Source organism: Rutilus rutilus (assembly GCF_951802725.1).
Source record: "Rutilus rutilus genome assembly, chromosome: 5".
NCBI classification, from domain to species: Eukaryota; Metazoa; Chordata; class Actinopteri; order Cypriniformes; family Leuciscidae; genus Rutilus; species Rutilus rutilus.
This window is the reverse complement of record NC_140213.1, coordinates 8,690,805-8,706,026: the sequence shown is the minus strand read 5'-3', so window position 1 is coordinate 8,706,026 and position 15,222 is coordinate 8,690,805. Positions and strand designations below refer to the sequence as shown.

At 36.4% G+C, this 15,222-nt stretch overlaps 1 protein-coding gene across 2 annotated transcripts in view; it reads left to right on the top strand.

The window, feature by feature from the left end:
* Nucleotides 1-15,222, top strand: part of veph1 (ventricular zone expressed PH domain-containing 1) — a 145,021-nt gene that overhangs the window by 90,624 nt on the left and 39,175 nt on the right. For both annotated transcript variants that reach the window (XR_014627454.1, XM_084409462.1), the window contains exons 10-11: nt 1,629-1,768; nt 4,354-4,488. Coding sequence is in view for 1 of the 2 variants with exons in the window: in XM_084409462.1 (XP_084265588.1) it covers nt 1,629-1,768; nt 4,354-4,488 (275 nt within the window). In the remaining variant the exon portion in view is untranslated. The remainder of the gene's footprint in view (nt 1-1,628; nt 1,769-4,353; nt 4,489-15,222) is intronic.

Sequence of the window (15,222 nt, the reverse complement as noted above, 5' to 3'; positions counted from 1 at the left end):
GTCTGTTTTGATATGTTTTGCCAACGAAAATAGTTCCAAACAAAACTGAATCTGCGTTTTTGAATGAATCGTATGAGTGAATGTAAGGAATCAGCTGTTTGACTCAATGACTCACTCATTAAGACAGTGACTTACCGCCACCTACTAAAAGTATAAATTCTTTATTTTTAAATCATTTAATGTTTTAATATTCAAAATTTTGTTTTTAAAACATTAATTTCATTACAATCTTGTCAGGAATTCATAAGTCCAGTTGCTTTAATAGCACACCTCTCCTCAATAAGCTGATTTGATGTATCATCTTCACTAGCACATTGCTGGATGAGTTATGCGCTGACGTTAAGTTCATTAGGTTCAATTCTTTGTTCAAATCCATGAGTATGAACAATAGTAATAGTGATGCTTGCCTTTTCAAACAATACTAATTATCAGCTATCTGTTCATTAAGTGTAATACGCTACAATTAAGCTGTGGGTGGCAGACAGAACAAAAGGGTTTGCTTGGCAAAGCGATTTTAACATCTCCCCTGCACTCCCCGGGTCTCTGCCTCACTTTCACATTACTCAACAGCTCTCCCACTGAGAAACTGTAAGATAATGGATCAGTCGGAGACCTGCTGAACTGGCGGGATACAAGTGAGTTCATTTATGTGTGTCAGTGTGAGGGATTCAGAGCAGTCATACTTACCAGATCATGGAAAAACAGCTAATGTCATAGACATTTGTGGAAATGTGTTAGAAAGTGATTTTGTGAAAGATTTGTTGAGCAGTGTCCTATTATTGGCAGACTTCACTTGATAGATCTCTTGTCTTTTACTCTAATCCTTTTAGCAATTAGTCTCCCTTTTGAAGCGCACAACTATAGCATTCGCATTTGACAGTGAAGAAGCATTTCATTGGTTGGACACACTGAACAAACATGCCTCTTCGCAGTCTGTTAAGCAGAATAACTTTTTTAAAACGACGTAAACTGTATTGTCGCCCAGCTCTAATCTACTAAATGTGTGAATATTTTAAGATATTATAAATATTAGCATCATTATTTTCTGTAAAGCTGCTTTGAAGAAAATGGTCTATTATGAAAAGTGCTATGCACATACATTTTATTGGACATAAAGACGTTATTGAAACTTTACTTTAAGCACAATTTATTCATTATTAATTAAGTATTTTTGGCCTTTTTATATAGTTTGACAAGTTATGCTTTAGATCTGCTTTATTGTGGATAAAATGCTTATGATGATTGAACAAAACTGTTGAGTGAAGAATTCAATGACTTAATCATAAGACGACATTCACTGGTTGCCACCTACTGGTATATTAATGTTTGAGTCAATAAGAGGAATTAACATCACCACCATTTAGCCCAAAATATAATTTCGATTTTATAAAAACGTTGGTGCTTGAGCCATGTCAAAAAAGACAATGTGAACTAAAGCAGTTATTCTGTAAGTGCTGTTTCAGAAACACATCTGGAGAATCAAGGGACTTTAATACCAAACTATTGTATTACAAGATGGAGCAGTTTATTTTAGGATATTATGTGGTTTTGGGAAGTAGGTCACATTTTTGATGAAGGAATTCATAAGCAATTCATGCTCCTGTGCTTATGTGTGTGTTGTACTCCAGACTCCCATCGTGGCTGTGTGGCTAAGCTGTCATTCTCCTGTCCACTGAAAGGACACTACTGCCTCTATGGAAAGTCCTGTTTCTCCCTGTGTAGCTGCCAGCCACACCTCTGGATCCAAATCATGCTTCTGGCACTGCAGGTAACAGTCAGACATGATGTTTTTGTGGCACAAGATGGGGGTGTGTGAGTGTGTTTATTTATATTTGTGAGAGTAGATGTTCTCACTTAGATAATGAAATAGCATGACAACCATTGTATGTGTCCTCACTTGATTAAAAGGCTTATAAATAGGCCAAATCATGTTTATATTTTAATCTAGTGATCTGCAGAGGTTTCTGTGAGGGTTATGTTTAAGGGTAGGGGTCAGGTTTGAAAATGATCACTAACCTGATATAAAAACAATGGAAGTCTATGAGATGTTTAGACTAATATAAACAAATGTGTTTGTGTATGTGTCAATGTATCATTGAGGGGAATAAATAACAGTTGTACATTTTATTTGTGGTAGTTGGTAGGCAATTTCTGAGCGGTTAGCAACAGTAAGTTAGCTTTGAAAGCATGAGATCCCACCCTCCCTTCAGAGCGTCTCCAAAGCAACACCCCCTTTAAAACATGAATGCACACAGCAGAGTCTGCAAAGCATCACGAGAGACAAAGTTAAATTACCTCATGTCTCAAACCACATAACACTACAATAATAATCAACGTAAACAACTTACAGAGCTCTTACTTGTACCACCTGACGGCTGCAGATTAATTTCTGCGTTGATAGTGTTGACATAGAAACGCATAAATCGCAGTCTGAGGACATGAACAGCTCTGGGCGGAAAGTCACAGGTTGCCATCTCGTAATTACAGTTACAACATGGTGTGAAAGCAGCATAAGCTCGTTGTTTTGGTTTGGTACTGTAAAAGGCTGCTGCTGTTTGTTTGTGACGCTCGGTAACTGTCTGTCTACAACTCAGCATAGATTTAACGTGCTGATGACGTGTGATGTCGGTGCGAGCAAGGTGTGCGAAAGTATGGAAATGCATATGTTGACAAGCAGGTAGGACATCGTAAACGGATGCAATGATTGGATGAAAATGTGTTGGTCCAGAGACTTCCACAGTAGATTATGTACATGTTTTAATATGTAGACCACTTCTATTATTGATTGCTATTAGGATGTGAAGAGAGCTTCAACCAGTATAACAAAAAGTGTTTATAAAACGAATTGCCGACCCTACCTCTAAACTGCATTGATTGACGTTGCAACCATAGCAATGGACAGGGCAAAACAGATCTGTAAGTTGATATACGGTAGAGTGATTTTTGTAAATTTACAAAATGAGCCTGCTATTTACCAGGGTGTTGCTGTGCGGTTGTGTTCTAGGTGGTTTCTAGGCAGTTGGTTGAGGGTTATTCAATTCAATTCAATTCAATTCAATTCAATTCACATTTATTTGTATAGCGCTTTTCACAATACACATAATTTCAAAGCAGCTATACAGAAAATGCATGAGTCGATCAATTTAGAGCGATCTGTTTTCAGAGGTAACTGTCTAAGTTATGTATTTCAGAAATGTACATGTACGAAAAAGGTATTAATTTAAACAATGTAATAATTTAATGCAGAAACAATGAGCTTGTTTACTTGTTTGTTGACAAATGATTATGACATTTTATGATGGATGTTATGATGGATTCTAGGGTGTTCTTGGTGTGGGACAAGTTACATATGTAGATGTTTAATACTTTGGCTTAGAGGTTAAAGGGATAGTTCACTTTGAAATTAAATTTTGGTATGTTTTAGCTTACCTCAAGGGCATCCAAGATGTAGGTGTCTTTTTTTCCGCAGTAGTTTCAATTTTGATATTTTTAGGTCAAACCGTTCTTGTCTGACAGTCATATCATGCAGGTCTATGGTCACCACCTCAAAGAGCATGCACAGAGTCCAAATTAAAACAATTCCCCATCGTCCAAATTAAACAATTCCCCATCGTAAGTACACATTGATGGCCTAAGACACGAAACGAGCGGTTTGTGCGAGAAAACGAACAGTATTTATATCGTTTTTAACTATTGTAACACAGCCACGTCCAAGTGATCTGAAGGCGCGGGCGCTTCCTGCTGTGTGACATGTGCACAGACTTGTGCATAGAAATATATACACTAGATGCCGCCTTAAAGACATTCGTTCCAATGAACTGCCGTAGCCAAGGCGACGTCTAGTGTATATATCTATGCACCAGTCTGCGCACACGTCACACACCAGGATGCGATCGCGCCCTCAGATCACTTGGACGTGGCTGTGTTACAAGAGGTAAAAACTATATAAATACTGTTCGTTTTCTCACACAAACCGCTCGTTTCGTGTCTTAGGCCATCAATGTGTACTTACGATGGGGAATTGTTTAATTTGGACGATGGGGAATTGTTTTAATTTGGACTCTGTGCATGCTCTTTGAGGTGGTGACCATAGACCTGCATTATATGACTGACAGACAAGAACGGATTGACCTAAAAATATCAAAATTGAAACTACTGCGGAAAAAAAGACACCTACATCTTGGATGCCCTTGAGGTAAGCTAAAACATACCAAAATTTAATTTCAAAGTGAACTATCCTTTTAATCTTATCTTACCATAAGCAGCAGCAAATGTAATGCTTGCCTTTGCAAACCTCTAATTATGAGTAGTGTGAATCTTGGCAAGCTAGCAGTGTATCTTGTCTGTGTGCAGAGTAAAGTGAGCGAGGCGTTGTGCTGTCAGGACGAGTGTGTACAGCAGCTGAGGAAACTCTGGGAGAAAACACAGCTGACAGGAGCACACAGCTTTGAGCTGGCCATGACCCAGACAACTGTTCCTCACAAGAAGGTAAAGTCTCTACCGTCTCTCTTTTATGCTTTCTCTGTCTGTCTGTCATTCACACAAACACACACTCAAATGAACCATGTATCCACTCAGTCAGCACCTCCCTCTACCTGAGAAATGAAGCTAGATTTGACCTCACACTCCAGCCCATCTGCTTTTAACCCACCCTTGATGTTTCAAGGGATTGTTCACCTCAAAAAAAGACAAGCAAAAGGAACTCGATTAAATATTTTAATGCGACAGATCCACAATCTGATTTCTGACTTGTGATGCAGCCTGAATCATAAACATACCGTGTTCATTCATTGTAAAATGATCGATCTATAAAATCAAAGTAGCCTACATAACAGATAGACTTGTCATATATCGTTTAAAAGTTCTCAACTAGCAGAAAAAGCATATTTGTTTCAGTTAGAGACCAATCTATACCAAGTATTTGTATGAAAAATCGCCACTGATGCATGGGTAAACAGTTTACACTCGTTGCTTTTGCGCTACGTTTAGTGTGTAACTTCGCGAAACATTGCCATTGCATGGCTTGAAGACATTAATACACTTACAATTACAATATGTAACAATGGCGCGCTGGCTTCATTTTTCTTTGTGTGTCTGCTGCATGTTTAGCGCATAAGTCGCATTCACCTCAAAACTACAGACTTTAATGATGACCTTGTTTAATCGATCATCGATAAGTTTTATCGATTAAATTATTATCGACAATTCTTCTGAAGGTATGCAATCACAGTCATGCCAAATGGCACCAGTTTTGCGTGTCACATGACTAATTGCATTGTGCATATAGAGTAATGAAATTAAGATTTGAGAGCAACAACAAGGGTTATCAGTGAAAACTTACATTTTGGTCTGTTACTCACAAAGCTATTGTATGTTTTCAGAAGATTTGGAAAATGGCACACAAGCTATTTGGACTACTTTTATGGTTCTTTTATAGTGTTGTTTTGACTTTCTCAGAACTTTTTGCGACATTCCACTAAACAGAAAGTACTATTCATAAAAATGCTAAATTTGGTATTACATCAGGGGTGGATTTGAATAGACTCGAACTTGTCCATTGCACAGGGAATTGATAACAGAACAAAATGTTCATGATTCTGCTTGGCTGAAAATACAGAATTTGTGTTGGACACATGCTCTGTTACTGATTAGATTACATATTGTACATTTTAAAAAGTATTGTCAAATATTTGTAATGTTTAATGGCAGTGCATGATTATCCAGTATAATAATGTAGACCCTATTTTAATTTACTGGTAAAATCAGACACTGTAACGTTGTGTACAACGTTGTACAGTACAAACGAGGGAGAATTCAACAAGAACTATTTTTAACTACCACTATTAAGAACACTCAGGAAACCACATAAACCAAAACAAGACCAAAAACTGAACAGAGAAAACTAGGTGCTTAAATAGGAGTTATTAACAGAACTAAGAATAGGTGTGAAACTAATGAGTAACTATGGAAACTAACAATGACCGGGAACACAGGCAAAACGAGGGTAAACGGGGTAAATGAAACCAAAACACAATTGAAACTAAACAGAACTAAACTTAACTCTGATAGACACTTGATAATGGTAATGTAATTCACTCATTGTTTTTTCATACATTCTAATTTAGCATTATATATAAAGTTTACACCCTGTATTTACATGCTTTTTTTTTGTGATCTGATTAGAAGTCATTTTAATATGCTGATTTGGTGCTCAATTACTTATAATCGTTCTTATTTTTATTTATTTTTACTTAAAAAGAACAGAATTTATTTGAAACAATTTTTTGTTGTTGTAATACACATGTCAGTACTGTTACTTTTGATCAATTTAATGCACGCTTGCTGATTTAAACTTTTTTTTTTTTTATCTTTCCACAAAATCAAAACAAAAACAGCAAAACACATGGATAAGTATAACATTTTATAAAGTTATAACTTATAAGACATTGATAATAAGACAAATAATAAGAAAAATAATTGAATAACAATAAGAAAAATTGTTGTGCACCAAATCAGCATATTAAAATGATTTCTGAAGGATCATGTGACACTGAAGACTGGAGAAGCTAAAAAATCAGCTTTGCCATCACAGGAATAAATTACATAAATATACAGTATTTAAATAGAAAACAGTTCTTTGGAATTGTAATAGTATTTCACAATATGACTGTTTTTACTGTGTTTTTGATCAAATAAATACAGCCTTGGTGAGCATAATATACATAAACAGTGAAGTAAATTATTGATATTGCTTTCTGCTGAGAATCCCCAACTGTAGGTTAGATTATATAAGCAGGAACAATCAGTCATCCCGCCGCTTCCTCTCTGCAGGACACATTTAAGGAAGAAGTGGCCCAGCAGGGTACGAAAACTCTGTCTGATCCGTATCAAGACTTACATTTATACCTTTGGGGAGAATGTATAGATTTCTAAAATGTGTATATGACAGCAACCCTGCCGTACAAATCAAACTTCTCTGTGGAGATCGATAAAGAAAGTAGATATTTTACATCACAGAGCTCCATATACTCCCTCTGTTATAGTGGAAAATGGCCACGTCATGCAAACCGTGAGAGGTCAGAGGTCGTGATAGCTCCTGAGACTGGGATGTTTACCTTAGGTCATTTCCTCTTCATGGTGCCATGTAAATCTGAGTGCTTGGTTGATCTTTTCAAACATCGTAAATGTCACGTCTGGAATAATTACATAGGACAGCTGGTGTCTTGTGTGTCTTTATGCTGTCTTCCTTTTCTTCCTCCCTTTGCCTAAACGTGGGGTCATTTAACTTCTAGCAAAGAACTTTGTGTGCACTACACATATGGAATCTGTTTGCGTTGGGCAGATGCAAAAATACGAGGCAGGACACTAGCAAACCCATCTTGAATGCACTCATAAACATCCCTTAACTGATGTCCTTTGATTTGTTCTCTGGCCTACACTAAAATTGAAAGGGTCGTATCATGAAAAAAGGTATGTTTTTCTTGTAGACATACTTTAATGATTATAATGCAAAGCTTCCTCCTAGTCTACCTAAAAACTTTCATTAGAAACTGCACTGCAAAAACTTGTTCAGAAATGATTTATTGTTCATTAACATTTCCATTCATCTCAAAGGTAGTCGTCCGGCTTCTGCATGATTTTTTTGAGTCAGTGGACCCTCACATTTCCAGGGTTCTCAGCAGAAGTGGTCAAAGTTGAGTAAACTTCTATAGTGGTGAATGGGAGACAACATCAAATATCATTTTTGTATTACCATTTGCTCCAATAGCAGAAGAAAACAACTGTGATTTTTCCAGAAAGAGGGGAAAATATCTAGAGATTGATTACAGCAGTCAGAAAAGAGAATGATGTGAAATTTGCCTCGCAACAGCTTTAAAGCGAGACACGGCAGGGAAAAACATTGTTTTGTTTTCACTGGTAAATTTGGGATATTTGTCTTCAATAACATGTCTTCTTTCAGACTTGTGGTGATAAAAAGTCCGAAATACACATTTAGGTCTTTATTTTACTACACTTTATTTTGTCTATTTGCGTCTGTAGATTTCTCATAAATTCAACAAAAGTTGGCGTTCTAAATCATCCCGCTGCTCCGCGATCACTGTCTGCTCCCTGTCATCACACACACCGTTAGAATGCTCTCTCTCTCCTGTACAATGCTGTCGGATCCAAATATGGTCATTTCCTTTTTATCAGCAACCAATCGTGAAAGTAAAAGGGGGGATTTAACTCTAAATGCGCAATCTCATTGGCTGATATAAATCTTTAAAGCCCGTTTTCTCAAAATGACTTTTCTCTCATACTCCAAGTCCGAAATCACCACTTCAGTAGCACCTATATGCACCAAACTTTCCAGTTTTGTACCTAGTTATGTTATGAAGACATTTACAGAGGGATTATTATACTGGATAATCATTAAACATTAAAAATATTTGACAATACTTTTTAAAATGTACAATATGTAATCTAACCAGTAACAGAGCATGTGTCTAACACAAATTCTGTATTTTCAGCCAAGCAGAATCATGAACATTTTGTTCTGTTATCATTTCCCTGTGCAGTGGACCAGGACCAAGTTCGAGCCTGTTCATATCCACCCCTGATGTAATACCAAATTTAGCATTTTTATGAATAGTACTTTCTGTTTAGTGGAATGTCCCAAAAAAAAATTGTAAATATATTATTCCTAGCCTGATTTATATAACATTTTATTCCAAAAAACATGGCAAAAATAAATTTTTAAGGCTATTGACAGTATATTCTGATTTACAGGATAACAAAAGTAGATATCCATAAATCCCTCTGTAATTTTCCCCCAATCTAATATGTGAACACATTGAAAAAAGAATTTTGAACCTGGCTTTATCCAATACTCAGATTTTGTTCGTTTTTTATATCTATATATATATGCAAATTAGCACATATTTAATTAGATAATGTCTAATTTGCATATTTAAACATTAAATTATATATGCAAATTAGTGCATATTTAATTAGATAATGTCTAATTTGCATATTTAAACATTAAATTACAGAAAACTTGTAATAAGTTTTTTTCTCATCTTAATGTAGGTAATCAACAGGGAAAGTTTCATGGTGATATCTGCTAGTTGAAAATGTTACCCTATTCACCTGTAGTGTCTCGCCTTAATTTGTTTTTCATTTTTTTCATTTACTGCCAAGGTAATTTAACACAAACTAGCATTATAAATGTGTATTTAAAAAAAAAAAAAAAAAATTGAAAAACTTTACTGTTATGTTTATAACTGTGGAAACACGTCATCACAGTCTGTGAAAAGGGTCCATAGCAGTTATTCAAGATGTTCTACAGGTTCCTTTGTGACAACTGACCCTATATAGTGAGATAAATGTCCATGTATTGGATCATCGCAAAAGATTTGTTTTCCTGTGCAATAAGGTGAAAATGTTACATAAGTTTCAATGTTCACCAAAAATATTGTGTGTGTGAACCTGTTTTAGTAGATCAGAGTGGACAGTGGAAATTTAAATGTAAGAAGGCACCGGGTCATACGCCACATGCTTGAGAGAGAGAGAGAGAGTTAAATTTGCCAGTAAAATGCCCTTGTGATTTATTCTTTTTTTCTCTCTACTCAGAAAAAAAATGAAGTAGACAGAAAAATAAAAATTGCAGGAGGTCTTAGAGGAATTTTCACCACATAACATCTTGAAGCCATTATAAGCGTGTCATATTGCTAATGATAGATCACACCGAAATAATAGTAAAAAAATGAATCTGTTTATAGAATATAGAAAGTTTCTTTTGCCTGCATATCATTATGCATTTTATTGATTGTGGATGGTTTCCTATTACCATCTCGGTGTGAGTGTATATGTGCTTGTGTTGCGTGTTTGTGAGACTGAGGCTCAATAAAAGGACACTGGGAAGAGTGTTGCAATAGTATCCATTACAAACCGAAACCTCTCTTACTTTTCCGGTCTCCACAGGATAATGATGACATGTTAGCTAGCATGTAGTAGGCCCTGTGGTAATGTGGTTCTCCCCTGACGCTTTGGCACATCTGGGGCTTAGCGTTTTCGGTGAACATGTACACTGGGGCTTTTGAGAGTCAAGGTTGGTGTTGACGTCTTTCTTTTGACATACTAGAATAGCGTAGTCCCATTGTTCAGTTCTGTTTCCCAACACTGGGAGGCTGCCAACCCGAATTGCCCAACATTTTGAATCAGAAAAAGAGTGAAAATGGTCTTCTGGGAATGTTAAATGCTGTTGGAGACCTCCTGTTAATTATTCACCAACCATCAATGAGTCGTTTCTTTCTGTGATTTACTGAACTGACTGACTCATCTTTTGCTGTGTTTCACACTCATCTTTTGTCATTTTGAGTCATCTGTTTATAGATTCAGTTTTGAAAAGAGAGAAAACATGAAACACTCTCATGCACATTATGATAGACATGGCATCAAACACACATCAGTCAACAGCAATGCACAGTAAAGGCTTTTACATCCAGGAACAATAAACTGAAACAAATACTAATAAATAGGAACGACCATTTGTTTTGGACAACGCTCTTTCTCCATGCTTAAAACATACAAATAAACAATTATAACGATTTTAAAGCACTTCTTATTAATTGAAATTTATTTATTTTTTAAAGAAAAAAAAGAGTATGCCATTAGACTTATTTCATAAACCTTGTTTGTCTCATGATAGTTAAAGGGATAGTTCACCCAAAAAGGACAATTCTGTAATTAATTACTCGTTTATTTTCTGAACACAAATGAAGGTATTTTAATGAAACCTGGGAAGACACAATTGCTTTATTTGATGAACAGTTTCAATTTAGACTTTTATTCACATATAAACATTGACCAACATGCATGCATCGAGCACATCATACATGTTAAACAGGACATGTGATTGTGAGAACAAACTTCATTGGTTCTTTCATACATTTGGGCTCCTATTCTTTATAAGCTTTTTGAAGCATTAAAAAATATATGTTTTTGGGTGAACTAAGCCTTTAAAGGGATAGTTCACTTTGAAATTAATTTTTTATATGTTTTAGCTTACCTCAAGGGCATCCAAGATGTAGGTGTCTTTGTTTCCGCAGTAGTTTCAATTTTGATATTTTTAGGTCAAACCGTTCTTGTCTGTCAGTCATATAATGCATGTCGATGGTCACTGGCTCAAAACACAAGCACAGAGTCCAAATTAAAACAATTCCCCATCGTCCAAATGAAACAATTCCCCATCATAAGTACACATTGATGGCCTAAGACACAAAACGAGCGGTTTGTGTGAGAAAACGAACAGTATTTATATCGTTGTTATCTCTTGAAAACAGCACACGTCCAAATGATCTGACGGCGCGGGCGGGTATAGATATATACATAGATGTCGCCTTGGCTACGGTTTCGTTCCAATGAACTGCAGTAGCGAAGGCGACATCTAGTGTATACATCTATACCCGCCAGCGCCGTCAGATCATTTGGACGTGTGCTGTTTTCAAGAGATAACAACGATATAAATACTGTTCGTTTTCTCACACAAACCGCTCGTTTCGTGTCTTAGGCCATCAATGTGTACTTATGATGGGGAATTGTTTCATTTGGACGATGGGGAATTGTTTTAATTTGGACTCTGTGCTTGTGTTTTGAGCCAGTGACCATCGACATGCATTATATGACTGACAGACAAGAACGGTTTGACCTAAAAATATCAAAATTGAAACTACTGCGGAAACAAAGACACCTACATCTTGGATGCCCTTGAGGTAAGCTAAAACATTTCAAAAATTAATTTCAAAGTGAACTATCCCTGGTCATATAATGGTACATGCACTTTTACAAGTTGATTGTACTGAAATGTGTGTTGGCAGTGCCTGTACACAACCATCATAAAATGATAAAAATTCATCCAGTGTTTTTTTTAATCTCCTTATATGTTTTCCCTCGTCTCAAATCAAGCCGTCTGACCGTGTGACGTCACACGGTCGGACGACCCTTCCACGATTGTTAATTAACAGCAGCGTTTCAACACAGACCCGCCCTGAGCGAGCTGTCATCATACCCCGCCATTGTTGATACGCTGGAGCAGAATGGCGTCTAAGCGATTGTGGTGTTCTGTTCTTGGGTGTAATAACGAACACAGCACAGCAGTCATTTTGATGTTCCTAAATCCAAACCGCTGAAGACGCAGTGGCTGAGTTGTACCTAACACTGCATAGATAATAGGTTACGCATCACTGACAAGCCTACATTTACTTCATGACCATTAGCTGTAACATCAATGTGTCAATGAACTAACGTATACATCAGTAAACACATAGCGTTCGTATCTCACTACTCTACCCTGCCAGTACATACAAAGATAGATCAAAGTGACATTACGTTAACCAACCATTCAGAAACGTCCTGTTCGAGCCTTAATTATCGAACTTCTTCGGGGCCGTCATCTTGTTCCGGGTCCGACTCCGGTTCAAATTGATACGGTGGCACAAATGTGTCCTCAGAGACTCCCGGTGCCATTCTTTCTCCAAAATATACCTTCAACTGTTGTCAAGGCAACACTCCACGTGTGTTGTGTCGAAAGGCCCCACAGAACAGAGGGACGGGGTGAGCAAAGCTCATTATCATTTAAAGACACATGCACTTAAATGGCGTGCTGAAAACAGAGCTGTTTTTGACCAGGTAAAATGAGTGTTTTCTTACAATACTAATGAGAATTTTTAAAGTATATTACAAACTTTTCATTTAGACCCTAAAGAATCATATTAACTTGTACAAAAATGGCATTATATGACCCCTTTAAGACTGAAGTTTTAATATAATCTTTTTTTTTTTTGCATTGCATTGCAAATAATAGTGATTTGGTAAGTTTGATTCATTTCCATGAATTAGTTCAAATAGTTAATTTCAGTGAATCTTTTCAAAACTCTGATGCACTGATTAATTTGCGGCATCCTTCTAAAGTGACTTTTTTATGTATTCATTTGTTTTAGTAAAACTATAAGTAAATAATAGTTTCTTTGTTGTTGTTTTTTTTTTTTTGTTGTTGTTAAATTGATGCATATCATTGAATATAAGTTAATTATGTCATGATTCTGCCCTTGTGTCTTTGTATTTCTCTAGTCTTGAGGCAGGATCATGACAGACCCATGTTTTGTGTCACTTACCCCGCCCCTTGTTCTCCTCGTTAGTCATTATTGTTTCATCTGTGTCACCTGCCGTCATTATCAGTTTCTCCCTATTTAATCCCCTTGTGTTTGTCGTCCTTTGTCGGTTCATTGCTAATCATACCTGTGAGTACCTTGTGGAAAGTCTTGTCATTGTGAGAGTATTTATTAGTAGTATTGCTTGTTTATTGTCTAGTCATTGTTTAGTCTTGTCAGCCTTAGATTCCTTTTCCTGTGTTGTTTTGCCTTCCTGTTTTTGTACCAATAAACCTTGTGTTCATTGTACACTGTCTGCATTTGGGTTCATCTCCTCGCATCCTTATAACAGATTACATATGTTTCTGTTAATTTTGTGAAAACAGTATGCTAAATTTGATTATATAAAATATTAATCGATTTTCTTGCATTGAATATTTTAATTTAATTAATTGGCTATAATGGCTATTTGGTCATTGCTCTCATTGACGCCTTTTAAATATTAAGGTATAAACCAAATATTTTCAACACAAATGAATCAAGATATGTATTGGGTCCTTGTTGTGGGTCACATGGCTTCAGTTGCTTTTCTTCTAAAAAACTGTGTCCATTTGGTATGGTAGTCTGTAATGTCTAATATATTTGAAATTGTGGTATGATATGTGGAAATAAAGTGCTTTGAGCTCACAAAGTATTTTATAAGTGAACCACACACTTTCCAGCTGGCCATCTGAATGCAGTTGTTGCATGGTGTCATTTATATAAGCAGTCACGCTATTGGTGGAGCCAGAAGTTGACACATTGGGCCGCTCAAACAAATAGAGCAATGTTTTGATAGCGCCACAGAGACATAGTGTTTACACTCTTGTGGGAAATCAACCTAAGCAATGGCTACTTAAAGTTGTCTCTGTGCATTAAACTGAGATAGAAGAAAGTATTTTACCATCCAAACAATGACACACATCAGCTTTAACTACAATTTACAGTCAGTTTGTCAAGTGTTCTGCTGATTGTGAGATTTTGAGAGATCTTTGAAAGTCTACATGTGCAAATGCGTCACCAGCACGTGGCCTGTCTACAACTTAATATATATATTTATACTAATACAGATGTCTGTACCTGCTGTTAACATCTCTGTAAATAGCCTTCATCCAACCATGACAAACAGCCATGGCTGATATTTTGCCTTAGACCAGTGTTTAACCAGACTGATTTATTGTACAAAGGTAACAAAAAGTCCTCAAAATGTATTTATATTAACATTAGTTGGGTATAGGCCCAACGGCAATATGCAGAATTATTAGCAAGGCATAGTCATAATGTCAAAATGCATTAACAACAGCAGAAGTGTGAATTAGCAACAGATCAAACAAACACTAGGCCAAATATTATATTGCTATAATATTATATAATCCTAAGAATGTATTATTTATATAGCTAGTTACATTATATTTTTTTACATTTACCATAGTTTACCCCAGCTATTCACAACCTATTCAAAACAGACCTACAACCTAATTTTGGTTTTCAGGACCACTATATTAGAGTGAATGATTTGGGCAAATCCTCTTCAGCTCAGATTTCTTTGAGCCTTGCTTTTAATAAGGAACATAAACCACAGCACAAATATCCCCTACTGGACTCAGCATGTGCGAATATAAACTATTGCTCATGCACACACATGGTCCTTGTTTAGATCTATGTACTCGACTCATCTGTAAAACATACATTTTAACATTTGTACTATTTGAAAGGTTTTCATGGCACAAATAATCAAATGCACATTACATTTCTTGCTCAATTCTTACACTGATTTAGTTGGCGTGAAATAAGTCATGGCAGAGCACTAGTAAGATGACTCGACTGTTCTTCGCCAGAAAGGCTGTCTGCGGGGGTTCGATAATGACCTGCATCAATCTATAGGAAAGCATGAAGACAAATTTAAACATAAGATGTGTGATTGATGGTCTTTCATCTCCCTTTGTTCTGAACTCAGCCAAGCCTGTGCTAGTCACTCACAGGGAAGGTGAAAATTAAAGTCTGGTCTACCCCTTGTGTCAGATTTCTATAGGGTCTGAACAACTTGTGTCAT